Source organism: Panthera uncia, chromosome E3 (assembly GCF_023721935.1).
Source record: "Panthera uncia isolate 11264 chromosome E3, Puncia_PCG_1.0, whole genome shotgun sequence".
Classification (NCBI taxonomy): Eukaryota; Metazoa; Chordata; class Mammalia; order Carnivora; family Felidae; genus Panthera; species Panthera uncia.
Window position 1 is genome coordinate 27640980 of NC_064815.1, and position 24828 is coordinate 27665807.

Below are 24828 nucleotides of genomic sequence, written 5' to 3' on the forward strand. Positions count from 1 at the left end.
ATTTGAAAACTGTCATTACAAAAATTGGGGAAGAAATTATTAGCAGGATTTTCCCATTCCCCTGCCCTAGTCAGACCCTCATCTCTGACCCTGACAATAACTACAGCCTCCTGCTGATCTCCTTGCAGAAAGCAAGCTTTGCGCATCTAATCAGGGCTCCCAAATTTGACACCCCCTGCAGTTGAGTGCCGCCTGCGCCTAGTCCGTGTGAGAGGTGACTGCCCCAGCTGCGTTCCCAGCACCCCTCTTCAGACTCCACATGTCACACCGTAGTCTTTGCATCAGGTATCTGCATACCCTGTGCTTCCTCCATGCCTCTGTGCCTTTGCTCATGCTGCTCCAACTGCTTTATTCTAGAATGCCTCCACTTCTTTAAGATTCCTCCCAGAGCTTAAACATGGTGGGTTGAACACAGCATTCATCTCTGAAGCCTCCAGAAGCCCCAGTAAAATTCAGTAAAAAGTTTTTGTAAAAGACACAAATTCACAAGGAAAAAGATAATCTCACAGGAGACAAGAGCCACCAAAGGCTTGAACTTAGCAAGTACACATAGTCAAGAGTCACCATGAGCTCTTTGCACCAGATATCTTTCTAAGCACTCTCCTTAGTCTTCCGAAAAACCGTATGTAGTAGGTACTCTTACCATCAATCACCTTTTACAGGCACAGAAAGGTTAACTCACTTGGGCAAGGTTACACAGGCCACAGAGGTAGGATGTATGCCCAGGGTGTCTGGTCCCACAGTCTATGCCATGACCACTGCATGTCTGCCATGAAAGGTCACTCACTTGACACAACAGACAAAGCTGAAGCCTGCAGCACTAGGGAGACCTGAAGCAGGCAAAACCAGAAAGACTCAGGAACTGAAGCACCAGGTACCTCTGAAATCAGGAGGTATGAACGAGGCTGAAGAGGATTGTTTAAAGTCTAGGGGCGCCTGGGTGGCACAGTCGGTTAAGCGTCCGACTTCAGCCAGGTCACGATCTCGCGGTCCGTGAGTTCGAGCCCCGCGTCAGGCTCTGGGCTGATGGCTCGGAGCCTGTTTCCGATTCTGTGTCTCCCTCTCTCTCTCTGCCCCTCCCCCGTTCATGCTCTGTCTCTCTCTGTCCCAAAAATAAATTAAAAAAAAACAACAAAACAAAACAACAAAAAAAAAAACGTTGAAAAAAAAAATAAAGTCTATATAACAAAGAGTCCAGGTTTCATGCTGTACAGCATTAGATAGTGCTCCCCTGGAATGTCACTGTCTACCAGCAACCTTAGAATGTGGTGTTCTCTGGAAGTAGGGTCTTTGCAGGTATAATTAGTTAAGAGGAGGTCACAATGGAGCAGAGTGGGCTCTAATGCAATGACAGGTATCCTTATAAGAAGAGACAAAGAGACACACAGAGGGAAGGCAACTGTGTGAAGATGGAGGCAGAGATTGGAGGGATGCTCCACCACAAGCCCAGGAACCCCCAGGACTGCCAACAACCACCAGAAACCAGGAGGGGGCATGGAGCAGACTCTCCCTCAGAGTCTCCAGGAGGAAACAACCCCACCCACACTTTGAGCTCAGACTTTCAACCTCCCAAGCTGTGAGAGAATACAATTCTGTTGTTTGTGGTGCTTTGTTACAGCAGCTATCTAGTCTGTCCTGCAGAAGACCAAGGGACTATTCTCTGCACACACTGAAATACTCTGGACTTGGGACTCCTGGCAGAGAGGAGAACAGACTACAGGACTGAAAGCAAGAGGAACCAGAAGATTCTGATCACCCTCTGCCACCCAGCAATCACAGCACACTTCTACTTCCTGCACAGAAGACCAGAGAACTCCTTCTTGGGAAATGTAACAGCCCTAAGGATCTACTGATCCTGATATTTAGGGAGTCTCCAAGCCTAACAATGACAAATCCCAGACATTCCCATATATGAGCATGACAGGAAAGGACAGGCTGATATTCAAGGCAAAGACCAAAACAATCAGGGAAAGGAGCTCAAAGGAACAGAAACAATGCAGGGAAGGAAAGGAGTTTGGGAAAATAGCCACAGTAGCCTGAAAGCTGTGCTCCCATGAAATCAAAGCAGAAAGTAAAAAAGAACGTTTGGAAATAAAAAGTATAATAGAAGATATAATATTCTGTAGAAAGGTAGGAAGGTAAATTTAGGGAATTCACTTGGAAAGAAAAGACAAAGAGATTCAAAATGAGAGAGAAAATATAAGAAAACTAAAGAATCGCTACACAAGTTCTATTATCAAACAAACAGAGGTTTCAGAGCAGAGAACAGCAAAAAATGAAAGAAATAATTCAAGACAACTCCCCAGAACTGAAGGGCAAAGAGTCTAATGAGATTGAAAGGTCAATACAGTCCAATATGGTAGCCCCTAACCACATGTGGCTATATTTTAATATAAATGTATTAAAATTAGATAAAATCAGACATACAGTTCCTCAGTCACACCAGCCACATTTCAAGTGCTCAACAGCCTCATGCTGCTGGAGACAACCATATTGGATGACACAGATATAGGACATGTACATCACTGTACAAAGTTCTCTTGGACAGCTCTTGCCTAGAATAATGGATGAAAGCATATCCGTGAGGTCACACTGTCATGAACTTTCAGAACACTAGGGACAAAAAGAAGATCCCCCAAGCTTCCAGAAATGGGATAGAGGTGAGGGGGTACAAGAAACAGGTGACATACAAAGGCTCAGACATCAGAAGGGCATTAAACTTCTCAAAGCAACACCAGAAGCAACACCCTGTGTCTTCAAGGGCAAGTGATCAGGGGTGAGGAGGAAAAAAAAAGTCTTCAAATTCAGAGAGAAAGTTCTAGCCTACCTAGAATTCTATATCCAAACCATTAATCAAGCATGAGAATAGGACATATATTCAGACACACACATTCTTTAAAAAAAAAAAAAAAAAAGATGTATTAGTCTTCATCATTCCTCTGAAAGCTACAAGGAGATGGCCCCTGCAAAAATGAGGGAGAAAACCAAGAAAGAGAAGCCATGGGAACAGGTAATTCAGCACAGAATGCCCAGGATGATGGATTTGCAGAAGTTGCAGGGAGCAAGCAGACTAGAACAAAGCAAGGAGAGAGCCTCAGGAGGGCTTGACCACGCAGAGGGAGTGACACTTCTGGTGGAAAATGGATGATGGGACATAGAAAAATCAAATTTTACAAAAAGGAATGATTGATTCCAAGTAAAATTAAGAGTCATTAAGAACCGCAACAGGAGCGTAGACATGTATGTGGCTCAACTGTGAAAAACAAGTACTTAAATCCATACTGATGCGGCAGTGAATAGGAATCAAGTCCCCATCCCTGTTTTAGGAAGGTGGGAAATGGGTATGAAACAGGAGGAAATTAGCAACCTGAACTCTCAGCTTCCAAGTAATCAAGAAGTAGCAGTATGAGCATGTCATTTAACGACATGGCAATCATCACCAGAAGAAATCACTAACCTGGTTGAAAGTGGACTCTGGAGGGAAAAACTGGAGTGGAGAGCAGGTGGAGCAAGGCACTGCTAGTTTTGCTATAAACCTTGTAGACCTGTTCAACTTTTTAAAGCATGTACATCTATACATTTGATTTTTAAAAGCCTCACTTTGGGGCATCTGGATGGCTCAGTTGGTTGAGCATCCAGCTTCAGCTCAGGTCATGATCTCACAGTTTGTGAGTTTGAACCCCACATTGGGCTTGCTGCTGTCAGTACAGAACCCACTTCAGATCTTCTGTCTCCCTTTCTCTCTGACCCTGCCCTGCTTGTGCTCTCTCTCCCAAAAATGAATGAAACATTTAAGTAAAGAAATAAAAGTCTCACATCCTGTATCAGCTCCTCCCAACCCCCTTTGGGAACAAGCGTACCTTCTCTATGCTCCCAAAGCACTGGGGATGACCTCCTGCCTCTCTGAATCATTTTGTTCATGGGTCTGACTTTTCCCCACCAGGGGCATCTCTTGCCTGATCCAGAGTGGTGCCTAGGAAATGTTTGTGGATCTGAACAAAAGTCAGAAAAATATGCTTCCTGCTGACCTTCTAGGCATGTGTGAGGTTCAGATGAACCTCCTCAGAGCAGGTGTTGGGAAATCCCCAAATAACAAAACAATGAGAGGTACTGGGTAGAGTCCATGTGCTGTTTCCAATATGTGTTCCCCAAACAGCCACAAGATATTTTACTGAAGTCCAGCTCTGTGCTCAGCAGTGTGTAGGCCCTGAGAGAACAGCAGTGGGGCCAACACTATCCTCAAAGTTATCCCTGCCTTTTGGGGCCTGGGGCCTCCAAACCAGCAGTGAGACTAATAAGCTTGTCTGGAAATAGGTCAGCATAATGAGTGAGGCGACAGGTCTGGAAGGCTCTGCCTTTTCTACTCTCTCACCATGGGCATCATTAACTTCTCTGTGCTTCAGTTTCCTCAGAGGGCTGTTAGGAGGATTAAATGAGAAATCTATTAAAGCCTTAGACTCCAACAGTGACACTATTTCCAGCTCTCTAATTCTTTCATCTTTGTTAATCAATCAACTGTGTTATGGTACCATTTGCAGATATGAGAGACACAGTGCTGTTGAAAACGCACAGATGCTCAAAGAAAATATAGCTTTTTAACTTTTCAAATGAGATCATGGTCCCTCCCTACTGCCCTTTCTCTCCTCCTCCCAGAATGAGCTCAGGATGTTTGGGGGTATGTCTTCTGGGCTGGGAAAGTGGGCCTCAGAACCTTTCTCTGCCCTGGGCCTTACAGGTGACACCTGCGCCCTGCCCTGGTTCTACAGTGGGTTCTTGATGATCTGAAGCTGTGTCCAAGGTTCTATCAGGCCTGGGAGTTGCCCCTGCTGACCTAGGCCCTTCTCACTGGCACCCAGGACCCAGCACCACCATCCACCCAGCTTTGATAAGAGTGCACATTCACTGCTACAGGTCCCCTAGCCCTCCTGTGACAGCCATGTGCAGACCCTCAGGCTCTCTCCACAGATCCTAGTATAGACTGAATTGTGACCCCTCCAAATCTGTATGTTGAAGGCCTAATTCCTAGCAATTCAAAACATAACTGCAGTTGGAGACGTGGTTTTTAGGAAGGCAAAGAATATTAAATGCAGTCACTAGCATGGACCCTAATCTAACATGACTGGTGCCCTTATAAGAGATCAGGACACAGACATCCACAGAGGGGAGACCATGTAAAAACACAAGAAGATGGTCATCTGCAAGTGATGGAGAGAGGCACAGAAGGAACCAATCTTGCTGACCCCTTGATCTTGGACTTCCAGTCTTCAGAACTGTGAGACAATTTGTTTTTGAAGCTCCCCAGTCTGTGGTACTTTGTTACAACAGTCCAGCAAAATTAATACAGATCCATTCTCTCACAGGGGTACATCTGGGCCCCTGTCACCATACTTGGAGCATGGTGGCTGGGGGCAAGTAAGGAAGCTATGGTTTCTGCAAACCATGCTCTGCTTACTTGAGATATTCCTGTACAGCCCTGAGCTCACCCTGGATAGCAGCCTCCTCCCATGCCTAGACGCCTAAATGAGGGGTGTCAATAGCTTACCTTCTCTTCATCCTGGATGACCCTCCCTCTAGGGTGAAGCCATAGGGTGGAGCCAGACAAACCTCACCCCTGATCACAGAGATCTTCAAGGCCCTGAGCAAAACATGAGTCTGTGGCCCAACTTACAATTCCCATAAGTTCCAACCCCCAATATCATCTTGGAGGATGACAGAAAGGGGGAGGAAATCACTAAAACTGACCTCAAAGAGCTCAGGTTGCCCAAACAAGCCTGAGAAGCTGCTAAATAAACACATTCAAGCATGAAGTGGACAATCCAGTTCCCACATCTGGCCTCTAGTACAGCTTTTCTGGGATTTTACTACCTCTCATAGAGAGCTCCTAGGGCATCCAAAGAGATCAGATCTAAGTCTCTCAAAGCACAGCAGGAATGTATGGATCAGGCTGGAAGGAAAACCAGTGTGAGTGATGGCAAAATCCTCAAGCCAGAACTCCTTGATCTCTTTCTCTCCCTCCCCCACCTCCATCCATCCTCAAGGACTGTCCATTTCTCCCACAGAATGCATCTCCTACCCACCACCACTGCCATTGTCCTGGCAATGCTGCCATCATCTTTCCCGTGAATACCTAGCCCCCCACTCCCACTCTGCCCCTCCCAGCCAGCCTCCACGCTGCCACCACAGGGAAAGCACATTGTCTCACTTCCCACAAAGACCCTCTGGTGGGTTCCCCATGCACTTAACAGAAATCAGATGCCTGCCATTGGTCTCTGAAGTTCCTGCCCACCCTTCCAGCCATGTCTCCTTTCACTACCTACCTCACTCTCTGCCCTCCAGCCACACGGGTCTTGTCATTGTCAGATGAAGCCAAGCCCTTTCCTGCCTCGGGGCCTTTGTACTCCTTGTTTCTGCCAGCTGAAATACTCTTCTTCTGCCCATTCATAGGGCCTAATTCATCATGTTTCAAATTAAAATATCATCTCCTCAGAGAGGCCCTCCCTGACCCTCCAGGCTAATCAGATTCCCCAGCTGCAATCTTGACACCACGGTGCCACCTTTGTTTCCTTCTTGGCACTTAAGCAACATCTAATTGCTATATCTACCTTCTTATTGGATGTCTCTCTCCCCACTGGGATGTGACCCCATGAGGAGGGCAGGAACCTTGACTGTCGTTCACCCTCATATCCTCAACACCAAAATAATGCCTGGCACACAGCAGAAGTTCAACAGATACTGGTTGAATACATCAAAATTCTGGAATGCTGTGGAACATAATGCAAGATACTCTAGATGGCTCCAAGCTCCTTTCGCAGAATATACTGCTTCTGAGAGTGACTGATGCCCAGCATCGCCAATTTTCCTGTGAGGGCATTTCCTCCTTTCACTCCGAATGAGGTAGCTGTTCAGCTGTCCCCAAAGTTTTGTATCTCTGCAGGAAATGGAACCATTTTTCTGCTGATGTGGCACCCCTCATTCCCATAGGAGAATAACTTAATAGGGGTGAAAAGAGTGGAGCATACAAAAACAGAACCACTGTGCCTGAAACTAATGTGACCCTCCTTGGGACTTTCCCCTCCCCCATAGCAAAAGAACTGCCTGCCCCACATTACACAGCTGATCTATGTTAGAGTGCGTTTCAAACCCAGGCCATTGATCAGGGCAAGTGCTCTGAACTACACTGTCATCTGCATGAAGATGTTCCTCATGACAGCAAAAATCTGAACGCAAGGCTCTTTTTCAACTTGGTATCAACTGTTGTACAAAAAACTCTTGAAATTAAGTCTGGGGGCCTGTTGACCCCCTGACCATTACTTTTCCTCTCTCAATTCTTGACCCTCTTTCAAGCTTCTTTTCCTTCCCCAGATAAACTTAGGCCTGTGCTGTCCAATATGGTAAGCACTGGGTTATTGAGCTCTGGACTGAGATTTGCTATAAAGAATTATATGAATTTACTGGATTTTGAAGATTTAGTATTAAAAAAGTTACACATTTAATTATAAATTTTTATATTGATCACATGTTGAAAATGATAGTCTTTGGGATATATTGCAGTAAATAATATATACTATTAAAATCAATTTCACCTGTTCCCTTTTACATTTTTTTATACGGTTACCAGAAAATTTTAAATGCCTATGTGACTTGCATCGTATTCCTATTGTAGACTCTCCTGCTTGCTCACTGTGATTTGCAAAGGGCCAGGTTTAAGCTGTCTTAGCCCAAGTATCCTTTATACGGAAAAAAAGGGGTAGCTGGGTGGCCAGAGACAATATTATCCTCAACAAACCAAAGGGTGAAATGCTGGGCCAAGACTGCAAACCCTTTTCATGTAATATATTTTCCTCAACCTGAAACACTAACATAATCTAGTAGGGAGAAAGAATGGGGGTTCCTAGGAGACAGACAAGGGAAAAATAAGACATTACTTGTCAAGAGAGGCCTCTTTCTTTCACAAATAATAAAAACCCAATATAAATGGGCATAAATGGAAAAAGAAATTCTCTGACTCTAGTAACCATGTTGGCTTCACTCCCCAACAGTTTCCCCCTGACAGTGCAAGGTGGCCAGCAGCAATTCCAAGCTCACATTCTCATCGTTTAGTAATCCAAAAAGGGGGAGGAATATACTCTCATTGGTCTGAATCAGGCACATGCTCACTCCTAAGCCAGTCACTCTGACTCTGATTGGCCTGCCCAACCCCAGAGCAGAAGAATGAGTCAATCTATTGATAAGAAATGAACTTGGAGTAGGGAAGGGGTGCTCCCCCTTTTATTCTCCCCCTCCAAAGAAAGGAGAATAGAAGTTGGCAGGCAAGATCAGTAGATGTGGCCACACATAGCCTCTCCCTTTCAATACTATGAGAGGACTTGAATATTCTTCATGCATGGTCTCAGCACACAAAGAGAAAGATAGGTTGTAGTTAGTTTCTTTCAAATTGCAAAGAACAGAGATATGCTTACGTGACCCTAGGTAATGGTAGTTCATTTCAAGGATATGTGGGAATGTGAAGAGACACAGAATATCAATTATATTGGAAAGGATGTGTCTGGCTTCAAGTAATAGACAAATAATAGTAACAAAGACACTTAATTATCTCCCATAAAAAGGATTCTGGAAGTAGGTAGTGTCGGGATTGGTGCAATGGGGTCATTCAAGACAAAACTCCCTTAATCTTTCAACTCTGTCATCCTCAGAGTACCTCCCCTCATGGTTGCAAAATGGCAGCTCTGAGCATCACATCTTCACATAAATATGGGAAAACATAGGAAAGGAAGGTGGAGGTAAAAGGAATTCTCTCTTCACACACTTCTCTCTTATCATGGAGGAAAATGTTTCCCAGAAGTTCCTAGAAGATTTCTCTTTGTCTCATTGGATAGAACTGCATCATACATTCACTCCTATACCAATTACTGGCAAAGGGGATGATGGCCACATTTGGTTTTCACCAGTAATGATCCATCCCCTATTGACCTTGCCACTCAAGTAAAATTTATGTCATTTTAAGCCAACAACTTATGGTAATTTGCTATGGCAGCCCTAAGGGCACTAATACTAGCATCATCCCTAGCCTGCTGTAGCCAAAAAACAAAAAACAAAAAAACCTCAAGGCTCATTTCAGTGGACATCTTCTGAACTTCCTGCCAGAGTAAGGTCATCAGACAGCCATAGTTCTTAAAAGAGAGGCATGCTTGTCATCTCAGGAAGTGCCAGCTCATTACAAAAGCGCTCCAGAAAATGGGAGAAACCAAGGTGAGGTAAGTGGCATGATTCACAAATCATAGTATCAAAACAGGGGAAGAAGAGGGAAGGCAGGGGAAGAAAAAGTCCCGGGACAGCATAAGGAATTCAAGGAAGGAAGAAGCCATACATGAACAAGCATTCCTCAGGCATCTTTTCTTGCCTAACACAGACCTAGGAACTTTCAGGTAGCCTAATCATAGGAAAAAGTCTTTCCTTATAAGAATTCAAAATCCTATTAGAAAAACATAAATCAATTCACTTGATTAATGGTGGTTTAAAGCTAGAAAAAATATTATAAATCAGTCCATTGTCCAGATTCCTTTATTTGTCAAAAAGTGTTTATTAAGTGCTCATTGTTTGCCATTCTCTGTTCTTGGCATTTGAGATACAACATGATCAACAAAGTCCCTACTCTTGAATAATTTGCATTCTATAAGGAAGAGGGAGATGATAAACAAGAAAATATAAGATCAATGATTATATTTATAAGATCAATGATGAAAATAAAAGCAAAATCACAGGAAGTGATTGGTGGCTGGTTGGCAAAAGCCTCTCTGAGGAAATCATATTTGAGTCTTAAACAACAAGAAAAAGCTACAAGAACATACAGTAAAGGGTTAACTCAGCAGGCCCAAGTTGTCCAAACCCTACACATTCCAAAGAAAGGATCCTGACCAGCTCAAGGGAAAAACTTTTAAGCCCTTAGAATATGCTGCCTACCTTTGTAGCAACGTGGATGGAACTGGAGAGTGTGATGCTAAGTGAAATAAGCCATACAGAGAAAGACAGATACCATATGTTTTCACTCTTATGTGGATCCTGAGAACTTAACAGAAACCCATGGGAGAAGGGAAGGAAAAAAAAAGAGAGAGAGGTTAGAGTGGGAGAGAGCCAAAGCATAAGAGACTCTTAAAAACTGAGAACAAACTGAGGGTTGATGGGGGGTAGGAGGGAGGGGAGGGGAGGTGATGGGCATTGAAGAGGGCATCTTTTGGGATGAACACTGGGTGTTGTATGGAAACCAATTTGATAATAAATTTCATATGTTAAAAAAAAAAAAGAATATGCTGCCTAATATGAGAGTCTTTGTATACCTAGGCAATCTGGGCCATACCAGATAGTTTATGCCAACAATGTGAATTATGGTAGAGGTCTTGGGCCATGCTGTATCAGTTTGACCTTTGGAGGTGCTGGAAACAGAATAACTAAGGTCAGTCACATAAGCAATCCACACTTACATGACCAACCCTCAATAGAAACCCTGGGCAGCAAGCTCAGGGGAGCTTCGCTTGTTGGCAACACATCATACATGCTGTCATGCATGATTGCTAGGAAGATTCAGGGCTGTCCGTACAACTCCATTGGGAGGGGACAACTAAAAGTTTGGGTCTTATGTGCTTTTTATCTTTGCTGATTTTATTTTATTTTTTTAATATAATTTATTGTCAAATTGGTTTCCATACAACACCCAGTGCTCATCACAACAGGTGTCCTCCTCAATGCCCATCACCCACTTTCCCCTCTCCCCACCCCCAGCAACCCTCAGTTTGTTCTAAGTGTTTAAGAGTCTCTTACGGTTTGCCTCCTTCCCTCTCTGTAACTTTTTTTCCCCTTTCCCCTCCCCCATGGTCTTCTGTTAAGTTTCTCAGGATCCACATATGAGTGAAAACATATGTTATCTGTCTTTCTCTGCCTGACTTATTTCACTTTATCTTTGCTGATTTTAATCTGTATCCTTTTCCTGGAGAAAACCATAACCATGAGTATAAAAGCTTTACTGAGTTCTGTGAGTCCTTCTAGCAAATCACTGTACTTGAATGTGGTCTTCAGGACCCCTAACTTAGAGATAAATGAGAGGAAGACCATCCCACACAAAAGCCTTGAGGTAAAAATGCAAATGAGATTTGGACCAAGAACAACTAAGGGGTCTGCCCAAGGGTCACATATTGATGTGGAGAAAGAACTGAACCTGGAGCTTAGATCTGCTGACCCTCACTCAGGCTTTCCCCTGAAGCAGCATGGAATGGCAGAAATGGAACAGGCTTAGAAGTCACACAGACATAGTTTCAAATCATGATTTACTGATACTGGCTATGTGACCCCGAGGAATCTGTTCAACCTCTCTGAACCTCAGCATCTCCAAAAAAGATTTGATGCATATTTCATGGCTTATGCAAAAAGTAAATGAGATAATGCATGTAAAATCTCTGGAACATAAGAGGGCTCTTAGTTTGAATTTTCTCCAGAGGTAGACCCTGAATTAGATATTTGGATGTAAATAGTTAATTTGGGGGGTGATCCCAGGAAGTACTCTGAAAGGGTGGAGAAATGACTCAAGGAAGGTAAGAATGTGAATTGGTATACGCAAGCAGGTCACTGTTGTAGAAAAGTGGAGTTCAATCCCCCAGGGGACCTTTTGGTGACTATGCAGAATGTGCCTCAGAACTATGTTGAGGGTAAGGGAAGCTAGGATGTCTTCCCACCTCTTATTTGTGAAGGAGTGCTGCTTTGGGCATTAACGCCTAGCACTTCCTGCCTGTCCCTTAGCGAGCCAAGTACATGAGGGCATCCTCAGTCCCTGAGGCACAGGAAACATGGAAACTGTCTTCAGGGATATGTGTGGCTCACCAAAAACATCTACTCCAATACACATAACTGAATGTTAGTTTTCCTTCTCCTTTCTGCTTTTTGCCTAGAGCATATACCCCCAAAGATCTCAGAAGAATGAAATTAATAGCTAATGGGCTGGAAACATTGACAGAAGTATAATTATTTTTATTTTTCCATCATCAAGCACCATGCCCGGCCAGAGAGCTTAGGAAGATATTGCAAATCCATGGATGACAGTGAGAGCCTTTTTATGCTCAGCCATTCCTTCCTTGCCTGCTGATTGCTAATGCTGCCCTTACCTCCTGTTCCAGAGCTTTCTACAAGCCACTCCCAAGGGCTTGCAAGTCTCTCCATGAATTCCAGCATATTCCTGGAAGGCAAAGTCCCCACAGGGAGACAATACACAGAATTGCTGGGTTGGAACAGGACATATCTAAAGTATGAAAGATGCAGGGGAAGGAACTAGGCAGCAGCTTGAATGAGAACTCCAAGATCAGCCAAAGGGTCATGTGTGACCTACTGGAACAGCTCTTTTCAAGCAGGGGCTACCTATGGAGATGGAAAAGAGATACCAGAAGACAACGATGCCAGGTGGACAAGGCCCAGGCCTCCCGTCAGCTTCACCCAGAACAGCTTTGTAAACTGCAGCTTAGCATTCCTTCCAAGAATGTAGTCAAAGGCCACAGAGGGTCTCTGAGTCACAGAGTGACCTACAAACAGAGTCACTGGAGAAGTCAGAGAGTGGAAAGCAGGAAACAGCCACATCAGACCAGACATGATATTATGGAGGAAATGAAGGAAAATGAAGGGAACAGTGTTGTTGGGGAGAAGTCATAGGAGTCTGGATCTGAGGGTCTCACTTCAATCTGTCATTCACTCATTTGGCCATGGGCAAGCCCCTTCCACACTCAACTCCTTGTCCATCGCATAAGGAGGTTGTACTGTAGGTTCTCATTGCCCAGGTACTAAGGTTCTATGAGCTAAGTTCTAAACTTCCAAGGATGCAGACACCGAAGACAGATAGAAGGCAGGTGTGGTGGCTGAGGTCAATAGCCAGATAGAATATGCTGCAACTCAAATCAAGTCACCAATTGCCTCACATATCTGATGTTTTCCTACAGCAATGCTTTGCTGTCTTAATCCTTGTTGAATATTAAGCAATGACCCCAACTTGGCATATAAACCTTAGGAAGTTCAGATTATAATCAGACTAGTTCAGGCAGGTTGAGAATATGAACTTCAACTCACCCCAGAAACACACTATTATAAAACTGCCCTAGTGCCTGCCACTCAAAGATTTCTCATACAGTTTCAATTCTTTTGGAATATATACATTAAAGAAGAATCTAAGGCTGTTATGTGCATGCCCACAAATTGTATTCACCAAAGTCTTATGGAGGCTGACTAAAACATAACAGATTCACATCCATTAAATTACCTGGGGGGTTGGAGGGTTTTAATCAATAAACCCCAATGCTTGTAAAGTTACTTTAGCAATGACAGAAGCCAGAAGTTTTCAAATACTTCTCAAGAAGGAGACCAAAACTGTCTAAAGTTCCCTTAGTACTCTGATAGGCTAGTAGAAATGGGTTCTGTTCTTTCTTTCTTTCTTTCTTTCTTTCTTTCTTTCTTTCTTTCTTCCTTTTTCTTTCTTTCCTATTGCTACACAGTAACTCAAAAACCATACAAACTATATAGTTCTCCAGTAAAGATAAATATATGAACAAACATAAAAACATGTATTATTGTAATTTTGGTTTGTAACTCCACCTTTTACTGCATTACAGGATTTAAAAGACAAAAGCATCAAAAACAACTATAAATCTACATTAATGGGTATACAATATATAAAGATGTAATTTACGAAATCAATAACATAAAATGGGGGGAGGGTGTTGCAGAGCTGTAAAGGAGTAGAGTTCTTTTTATGCAATTGAAGTTAAGTTTAAAATAGATTGTTGTAACTTTAGGATATTTTATGTAATCCACAGGGCAACCACAAAGAAAATATCTATAGAATATATGCAATAGCAAGTGAGAAAGGAGTCAAAACATGTCACTATAAAAAGCCAACCAGGGGCACCTGGGTGGCTCAGTTGGTTAAGTATCAAACTTCAGCTCAGGTCATGATCTCACAATTTGTGAGTTCGAGCCCCGCACCAGGCTCTGTGCCGACAGCTCAGATCCTAGAGCCTGCTTCAGATTCTGTGTCTTCCTCTCTCTCTGCCCCTCCCCTGCTCTCTCTCTCTCTCTCTCTCTCTAAAATAAATAACACTAAAAAATTATTTTTTGAAAAAAGCCAACCAAACACAAAGGGAGGTAATAAGGGAGAAAATGAGAAACAAAAAGGCTATATGACATACAGCAAAAATATCAAAATGATAATAGCAAGTCCTTCCCTATCAGTAATTACTTTAAATATAAACTACCCAATTAAAAGACAGATGGTTAGAAATAGAATCCAACTATATTGTGTCTGTAGGAGATTCATTTTATTTTTTTTTAAGTTTATTTGTTTTTTAAAATAATCTCTACACCCAACATGGGGTTCAAACACATGACCCCAAGATCAAGAGTCACATGCTCTACCAACTTTACTTTAGATCCAATTGCATCCATAGGTTGAAAGTTAAAGGATGGGAAAAGATATTCCATTAAAAATGATAACCAGGGGCGCCTGGGTGGCTCAGGCGGTTGAGCAGCCGACTTCAGCTCAGGTCATGATCTTGCACTCCGTGAGTTCGAGCCCCGCGTCGGGCTCTGTGCTGACAGCTCAGAGCCTGGAGACTGTTTCAGATTCTGTATCTCCCTCTCTCTCTGACCCTCCCCTGTTCATGCTCTGTCTCTCTCTGTCTCAAAAATAAATAAACGTTAAAAAAAAAATTTAAAAAAAAATGATAACCAGGGGCACCTGGGTGGCTCAGTCAGTTAAGTGTCGACTTCGGCCCAGGTCATGATCTCACGGTTTGTGAGTTCGAGGCCCACGTTGGGCTCTGACAGCTTGGAGCCTGGAGCCCACTTCGGATTCTGTGTCACCCTCTCTCTCTGCCCCTCCCCAGCTCATGCTCCCACTCTGTCTCTGTCAAAAATAAACAAACTTAAGAAAAAAAAAAGATAACCAGAAGAGAATAGGCATGGCTATCCTAATATCAGAAAATAGACTTTAATTCAAAAACTGCAGACTCCCTACAGCTTTCTTAGTGGAGAATCCCATAGTGCTCACTGGCACAGACCCCAGTGACCTGCTTTGCAAGGGACACAGGAAACTTGACACATGGTAACTAACAGCCATTGCAACTGAAGAACTCCCCCTCAACAAAACAGGGAGATGCTGCCACACATCACCCAGCTGCTGTTATACCACCCCAGGACCAGGGTTGCCAGCCTCCTTTAACCTCATTCATGTCCCAGACTCCAGAGTCATGGCTACTCTGCCTGTACCCACACTTCAGACCCGGATTCCATAGCCACTCTGTGTGTGCTCTCACTCAAATCTACAGATCCATAGCTATTCCATATGCACCCATGTCTCAGGCCCCAGAGCCATCACCGCTGTGGGCCAGCCAGCACCCCAGACTCCAGAGCCATTATTGCTCCACACACATCCATGTTCTAGACCCATGCGTCTGTGGCCACTTGGTATGTACTCACATCTCATGCAACAGAGCCATTGCTATTGTGGGCTAGCCAGTGCCCAGGACTCCACAGTCGCTGTTGTTCTGTGAGCACCTGACTCCAGACTCCGGGTCTGTTGCTCCTCTGCAAGTGCCAGCAACTGAGCAACACAGCCATCACCAATGTGGACTATCTAATGTCCCTAAACCTGGAGCCACTGCCTTCATGCACTCCAGTCCCTGTTACATGGTAGCCACATGGTCATCCACACCAATCTCACCACTACTTCAGGGGCACTCACAAGTTGGATACAGTGCCAAGAAGGATCCTCCCAGCCATAATAACCCCTGTAAGAGAAAAAGAGATTAGGAGGATCCAAGTGGTTGAATACCCCAATAATTACTGCAGACATTTACATCCTTGACCACTGAGGGCCTCAGCTAATGGAGCTGCACAAAGACAATGCTGCTGGGCCTTCTATGGGGCTGGAACTGCCACATCCTGCCCAGCAAGCACCCTTGCATCCACCCACAGGTGAAAGTATTCTCCATCAAACCCAGTCTGTAAAATCTGGAAGAGGTGACTGCTCCATCAAATGCACAAACATCGATGCAAGGCTATGAGAAACAAACAAACAAAAAGGAACACAATAATTTTCCAGTAACTGACCACAAAGAAATTGATATCTATGAATTGCCAAAGAATTCAAAATAATTCCTTGCATGCTACAAGAGAACACAGGTAGACAACTCAACAAAACCTAGAAAAGAGCACATGAATAAAATGAAAAGTTCAACAAAGACAAATTATTTTAAAGAAAAAAACAAATGGAAATCCTCAAGATAAAGAATACAATGACTAAATGGAAACTGAAAAGGAGAGAGTATCAACAGCAGACATGACTAAGCAGAAGAAAGAATCTGTGAACTCAAAAACAGACCATTTGTAATTATCCAGCCAGAGGAGAAAAAAGGAAAAAGAATGGAAAAGAGTGAGGAAAGCCTATAGAAATTATGAGACACCACTATGCAAAACAACATTCACATTATGGGAGTCCCCGAAGACAAGAGAGTCAAAGGGCAGAAAGCTTATTTAAAGATATAACAGCTGAGGGGCGCGTGGGTGGCTCAGTTGACTAAGTATCTGGCTCTTGATTTCAGCTCAGGTCATGATCTCACTCAAGCTCCACGTCAGGTTCAGCGCTGACAGCACAAAGCCTGCTTGGGAGATTCTCTTTCCCTTTCTTTTTGCCCCTCCTCTGCTCACTCTCTCTCTCTCAAAAATAAACTTAAAAAAAAAAAACAGTACAACATGGAAGGAAGAAAGGAAGGCAGGAAGGCAGGAAGGCAGGAAGGCAGGAAGGCAGGAAGGAAGGAAGGAAGGGCAAACAGCTGAAAACTTCCCAAATCTAGGGGGAAATAGAGATATCCAGATACATGAAGCTCATAGGTCCCTAATAGATTCAATCCAGGGGACTTCACTGAGACACAATATAATAAAACTGCCAAAAATAAAAGACAAATAATTTTGAAAGCAGCAAGGGAAAAGAAGCTCATCTCATACAAGGGAACCTCCAGAGGGCTATCAGTGGCTTTCTCAGCAGAAATCTTGTAGACCAAAAGAGAGTGGAATAATATATAGTGCTTTTTAATTGTCAACCAAGAATATCTCACCTGGCAAAGCTGTCCTAAGGAAAGAAGAAAATATAAACACTTTCTCAAATAAATAAAAGTTGAGGGAGCTCATCGCCACTAGACCTGCGTTAGAAGAATGCTAAAGAGAGTTCTTTAGCTGAAGATGAAGTGAAAAGATGTTAATTAGTAACAAGAAAACATATGAAGGTTTAAACTCACTGTTAAAGGAAAGTATACAATCAAATTCAGAATACAGTAGTACTGGAATAGTGTGTGAAACTCACTTCACTCTAACATAAAGGTTAAAAGACAAAAGTATTAAAAAGAAGTATAGCTACAATAATTTGTTGATTGATACACAATATAAAAATATGGAAATTGTGATATAAAAACAAAATATGGGGGAAAGAGGAGTAAAAGAGTAGTTTTTGTATTCAATAGAAGTTAAGTTGTTAGCAGCTTAAAATAGACCCTTATAACTATAAGATGTTTTATGTAAGCCTCATGGTAACTACAAAGCAAAAACCTATAGTAGATACACGAAAGAGAAAGAAAAAGAAATTAAAACACACCACTATAGAAAATCATCAAATCACAAAGGAAGGAAGCAGCAAGAGAGGAAGAAAGGAACAAAGGATCTATGAAACACCCAGAAAACAAACAACAAAATGACAGTACTAAGTCTTTACCTATTAATAATTACTTTAAGTATAAGTGGATTATGTTTTCCAATCAAAATACAGATTGAATGGAATAAAAAATAAAACACCGCCCCCCACTCCAAAATAAGGCCCAAAATATGGTGCCTACAAGAGACTGCTTTCAGCTTTAAGGACATTCATAGGCTCAAAGTAAAGGAATGGGAAAAAATATTCCATGCAAATGGAACCAGAAATAGCAAAGGTAGCTATCTTTGCATGAAACAGACTAAGTCAAAAATGGTAATAATAGGGGTGCCTGGATGGATCAATTGGTGAAGCATCTGACTCGATCTCAGCTCAGGTCTTGACCTCAAGGTCGTGAGTTCAGACCCCAGGTTGGGCTCCACACTGGGTGCAGAGCTTATAAATGAATGAATGAATGAATGAATGAAGTAATAATAAACAAAAAAGGTCATTATATAATGAAAAAGGGTCAATTCATCAAGAAGATATATAACTGTAATTACACATACACCCAACATCAGAATACCTAAATATATTAAGCAAATACTAACAAATATGAAAGCATAAACAACAAAAATAATAGCAGGGAACTTCAGTACCTCACTTCCAACAATGGATAGGTCATCCAAGCAGAAAATCAATAAGGAAATATTAGACATGAATTAGACTTTAGGCCAAATGACCAAACAGACAGATACAGAACATTCCATTCAACATCAGCACAATAAACATTCTTTTCAAGTGCACACATAACATTCTCTAGAATAGATCATATGTCAGACCACAAAACAAAACTAAACCAATCTAAGAATACTGAAGTAATATCAAGCATCTTTTACAACCATAATAATATGAAAGTAGAAATCAATAATAGAAGGAAACTTGGAAAATTCACATATATATGGAAATTAAATGACACATTCCTAAACAATCAATGGGTCAAAGAAGTAATAATAAGGGAAATCAAAAAAAGATCTTAGGACAAATATAAATGGAAACACAACATAACAAAACTTATGGGATGCTTCAAAAGCATTAATAAGAGGGAAGTTTATAGCAATTAAGTGTCTACATGAAGAAAGAATATCACAAATAAACAACCTAACTTTATACCTTCAAGGAAGTAGGAAAAAAACAAACTAAGCCCAAAGTGGACCGAATGAAGGAAATAACAAGGTCAAAGCAAAAATAAATGAAATAGAGACTAAAAGGACAAAAGGAAAAATCAACGAAGAGCTTGTTTTTTCAAAAGATAAACACAATTGATAAATCTTTACCAAGGCTAAGAGAAAAGAAAAAAGTCTCAAAAAAATAAAATCATAAATGAAGGAAGAGATATCACAATTGATATCACAGAAATGCAAATGTTCATAAAAGACTACTATGAACATTTATACACCAACAAATTGGGTAACCTAGAAGAAATGAATAAATTCCAGCAAATATACAGTCTACCAAGACTGAATCATAAAGAAATAGAAAATCTGAATAGGCCTATAACTAGTAAGGAGATTGAACCAATAATCAAAAATAACTCAGCAAAGAAAAGTCCAGGACCAGATGGCTTCACTGGTGAACTCTACCAAACATTTAAGAAGAAATTAATGCCAATCCTTCTCAAACTTCCCCAAAAAATGAAGAGTAAAGAACACTTCAAAACTCATTTTACAAGGCTAGTATTACTCCAGCATCAAAGCCAGACACTACAAGAAAAGAAATTATGAACACAGATGCAAAATTCTCAATAAAATACTAGCAAACCAGGGCGCCTGGGTGGCTCAGTTGGTTAAGCATCCAACTCTTGATTTTGGCTCAGGTCATGATTTCACAATCATGAGATCAAGGCCCACATTGGGCTCCACACTGGGCGTGGAGCCTGCTTGGGATTCTCTCTCTCCCTCTCCCTCTGCCCCTCTCCCCTCAAAAAAATACTAGCAAACTAAATTCAAGAGCACACTGAAAGGATGCTATGACATGATCAAGTGGAATTTAATCTCAGGGATACAAAGCTTTAATCCCTGGGATTGCAATCAATGTGATACATAACATTAACAGAATGAAGGGGACAGTAATCACTTGATTATCTAAATGGATGCAGAAAAAGCATTTGACAAAATTCAATATCCTTTCATGATAAAAACTCTCAACAAATTAGATACAGAAAGAATGTACCTCAACAGAGTAAAAGCTATATATGACAAGCACACAGCTAACATTATACTTAACACTAAGATCTGGAACAAGGTAAGGATGTCCACTTTCACAACTTCTATTCATCTTTATACTAGAAGTCCTAGCCAGAGCAATTAGGCAAGAAAAATAAAAGGCATCCAAATTGGAAAAGAAGAAATAAAACTACCTCTGTTCACAGAAAAAAGATCATATATGTGGACACCCTAAAGATAACAAACACAAAATATTAGAACCAGTAAAACATTTCAGCAAAATTGAAGGATACAAAATCAACATATAAAAATCAGCTATGTTTCTACACATTAACGATAAATATTCCAAAAAGAAAATTAAGAAAACAATTTTATTTACAATAGCATCAAAAAGAACAAAACACTTACGAATAAACCTAACCAAGGAAGCAAAAGATTTATACACTGAAAACCACAAAAAGTTGCTAGAAGAAATTAAAGACACAAATAAATAGAATGACACCACATATTCATGGATTGGAAAACTTATTGTTAAGATATCAATAATACTAGAACCAATCTATAGATTTAATGCAATTTCTATCAAATTCTAAATGGCATTTTTTTCTCAGAAATAGAAAAATCTATCCTAAAACTTAAGTGGAATCCCAAGACACCGTGAATAGACAAAACAATCTTGAAAAAGAAGAACAAAATTAAAGGTCTCACACTTCTTGATTTCAAAGCTAGAGTAATCAAAACAGTGTGGTACTGGTATGAAGAAGACATATAGACCAATGGAACAGAATAGAGAACCCTGAAATAAACCCTCATATATACGATCAAATGATTTTTGAGAAGGGTGCCAAGACCAATAAATGGAGAAAAATAGTCTTTTTAACAAATAGTGCTGGGAAAATGGAATATTCACGTACAAAAAACAAAATTGGATCCTCACCTTTACTATACATAAAAATTCACTGAAAATGAATCAGAGGCCTAAATATAAGAGCTAAAACTATAAAACTTTTAGAAGAAAACATAAGGTAAAACCTTCATGACATTGGATTTGGTACTGATATCTTGCAATTGACACCAAAAGCAAATGAAACAAAATAAAAAATAGATAATATAAGTATCAAAATTTAAAACTTTTGTCTATCAAAGGACACAATGAACAGAGTGAAAAGCAACTTATGGAATAGGAGAAAATATCTTCATATCATATAACTGATTATCATATAACTGATAAGGGCTTAATATCCAGAACATATAAAGAACTCCTACAACTTAATAATAATTTTTAAAGACCTTGTTAAAAAACTGGCAAAGAGGGGGTTCCTCAGTGGCTCAGTCAGTTGAGGGTTTAACTTGATTTCAGCTCAGGTCATGATCCCAGGGTTGTGGGACTAAGGCCCGTGTTGGGCTCTGTACTGGGCATGGAGCCTGCTTAGGATTCTCTCTCTCTCTCCCTCTGTCCCCAACTCTTTAAAATAAAAAAAAGCAAAGGGTGTGAATAGACATTTCTCCAAAGATATATAAATGACCAACAAGCACATGTACAATTTCTCAAAGCATTAATCATTCAGGAAATAGAAGTCAAAACCACAATGAAATACCAATTCATATCCATTAGGATGGCTATTATTAAATATATCTTAATATATAATAATAAAATAAATATATAATATATTTAATACAAATATATATTATATATTGTATATATTTAATGTCTATTATATATGTATTATATATACTCATATATATATATATATGAATACAGTATCCACTCTACCTCTCTCCCACTTGCATAAAATAATGACAAAAGTTTTGGGACACCTGGGTGGTTCAGTCGGTTAAGCATCCAACTTCAGCTCATGTCATGATCTCACCGACCCTGAGTTCAAGCCCCCCATAGGGCTTTGTGCTGACAGCTCAGAGCCTGGAAGCTGCTTCAGATTCTGTGTCTCCCTCTGTCTCTTCCCCTTTCCCATTTGCACTCTGTCTCTCTCTCAAAAATAATAAATAAACATTAAAAACTTAAAAAACAATAAAATAATTACAAAAGTTTTAATTATCCTGGTTAAGAAGGCCCTCAGGAGGGGCACCTGGGTGGCTCAGTTGGTTAAGCATCTGACTTTGGCTCAGGTCATGATCTCACAGTTTGTGAGTTTGAGCCCCATGCCAGGCTCTGTGCTGACAGCTTCAGAGCCTGGAACCTGCTTCAGATTCTGTCTCCCTCTCTCTCTGTCCCTCCCCCACTCATGTTCTGTCTCTCTCTCTCTCTTTCTCAAAAATAAATGAACATTAAAATTTTTTTTTAAAAAAGGGGGCCAACAGGGCGGAGAAGGAGGGGGATCCATACTTCGCTTCTTTCAAACAAAGAAATGCAGAAGCCAAAGAACTTTGAACACCAGAACCTGGGAGGAAAAGAGACTGAATCTACCAGGAAGAAAATGGGAAAGCTGGGGAAAAAGGTGGGTGACTGTGAACTGGGGGAGATTAAAAAAAGCCTGTGTGGGCATGGAGGGGAGGGACCCCCTTCTGCGGAGAGACAAAGGGAAGAGAAAGAGCAGCTAGGGAAGTATAGGACCGTATCTGGACAGGAGAAAGACCTCGGACTGAGACTGAGAGGGATACGATTTCTAACTGTGGGGCTTTCCTTGGACTGGGGCCGCCTCCCTGTTCCTGCACCTTGGGAGGAGGAGAATCAAGGCCTGGGTGTGGTGGTAGGTCAGGGGCTCAGTCCGCAGTTGGAGAAAGTGGTTCCCTCCCTGGAGGGCTGTGTGATAGTACAAAGCCTGCCTGTGCCCACCACTCCCGGGCTCAGTAACTGGGCTAAGGGTGTGGTCTGCAGTAGGAAAAGGCTGCTGTGTCCCTGGTGTACTGTGGGAGAAGACAAAGCCTGCCTGCGTGTGCCACCCCGGGGGGCTCACAGTGAGGTAGGAAGCATAGTCTACAGTAGAAGAAAGTGGTCCCCTCCCTGGAGTGTTGTGGGAAAAGACAAAGCCTGCCTGTGTCTGCCTGCGTCTGCGAGGGTGGCGGCTCAGTACACAGTAGAAAGCGGTCCCCCCTGAAGTGCAGCCACATAGCCAAAGCCAGCCGAGACCACATATCTGGCCACACTGAGAGGCACTTCCCCAGTGCCAGAGCGCACAGAGCGGGACTTTGAATCCTAGCCAAGCACAGGGTCAAGGGAGTTGGCAGAGCGAGAAGAACTGCCCTGTCTACGCCCGCGGCACAGTGAGGCCAACTCAAATGGAGTCCACCGGGTCCAGCTCCATGGAGAAGAGACTGGGGGATCACCATTCCCCCCCACCACCACCACCACCAAGGAGGGGCCTCAGGGATCACTCCCAGGTCCCATAGTGGAGGTGGGCCCAGACTACACAAAACCATGCCCCTTTGCACTGGGTAACTGCATGTCCACCAGAGCAGAGGGGCACAGACCCTGCAGACAACTCATCCTGACAAGCAATGCAGCATTGCTTGGTCAATTCTGGATGGATGGATGGATGGATGGATGGATAGATAGATAGATAGATAGATGATAGATAGATCCCCCCCCCATTTCTCCTCCTTATCTCTTCCTGCCCCTAGGCTGGTTACTCTGGTTATTGGTTTGTCTAAACAGACATATTTAATCCATTGTCTTGACACATGTTCTACACCTCCTTCTTTACACTCCTTTCTCTCTCTCCAGAATAACCAAGCCATATAGTTTCTCTGTCTGGGTAACTTTATCTTCGTTTCGTTTTCCCCACCTCCTTCTTTATTTTCCTTTCTCTCTCTCTGGTTTAAGACTTTTACTCTCTCTGCCTAGTCAATGTTTATTTTTTCTCCCCTCCCCCCTCCCCGCTCCTATCATTTCTCTCTGTATGTGCTCTTCCATCAGCACTGACTCCACCCCCCTTCTTTACTCACAGTCGGTTTTTTGGGGGGTGTGGTTTTTAGTCTTTAGTTTTTTTCTTTTTGTTTACTTGCTTGTTTGTGTTACCTGTTTGTGTGTTTGTGTCTCCTGTTTGTCTATCTGTTTTCCTTTACAGGGCTACTCCAAGGAACAAATCAAAGAGCACCTGGTGGAGGGTCCAAAATATCACTATGAGTAAGGTAATAAAATAACCAAAGTCACAACAACAGAGAGCAAGTAACAATCTCCAGAAAAACACCTCCTGAAGGGCCAGGCCCTGGACAGTGTATGGCCCTCCTTTAATACAGAAGTGCTTGCAGGTGAGAGCACACAGCAAGCTTTTAAAATGCATAAGGGACAGAAAACTAACCAAAATGATGAAACGGAAGAATTCTCATCAAAAGAAATTCCAGGAAGTAGAGACAGCTAAAGAATTGATCAAAACTGATTTAAGCAATATAATTGAACAAGAATTTAGAATGACAGTCATAAAATTAATTGCTGGGATTGAAAAAAGCATAGAGGACAAGCAGAGAATCTATTGCTACAGAGATCAAGGGACTAAAAAATAGTCATGATGAATTAAAAAATGCTATAAGTGAGGTGCAAAATAAAATGGAGGTGGCCACAGTACAGATTGAAGAGGCAGAGGGGAGAATAGGTGAATCAGAAGATAAAATTATGGAAAAAGAGGAAGCTGAGAAAAAGAGAGATAAAAAAAAAAAAATCCAGGAGTACAAGGAGAGAATTAGAGAACTAAGTGATGAGACCAAACAGAACAATATCAGTATCATAGGAATTCCAGAAGAAGAAGAGAGAGAGAAAGGAGCTGAAGGTGTACTTGAATAAATCATAGCTGAGAACTTCTCTGATCTGGGGAAGGAAACGGGCATTGAAATCCAAGAGGCACAGAGAACTAACTCCCTTCAAACGTAACTTGAATTGATCTTCTGCATGACATATCATATTGAAACTGGCAAAATACAAGGATAAAGAGAGAATTCCGAAAG

General features: G+C 41.9%; 1 protein-coding gene across 1 annotated transcript in view; it reads right to left on the minus strand.

Moving 5' to 3' along the window:
- Positions 1–18482, minus strand: part of LOC125928549 (cytochrome P450 3A12) — a 134677-nt gene extending 116195 nt beyond the window's left edge. Inside the window, exon 1 of the mRNA XM_049639275.1 lies at positions 18364–18482. Within this exon, the coding sequence (XP_049495232.1) occupies positions 18364–18389 (26 nt within the window). The 5' untranslated portion in view covers positions 18390–18482. The remainder of the gene's footprint in view (positions 1–18363) is intronic.
- Positions 18483–24828: the final 6346 nt, after the last annotated feature.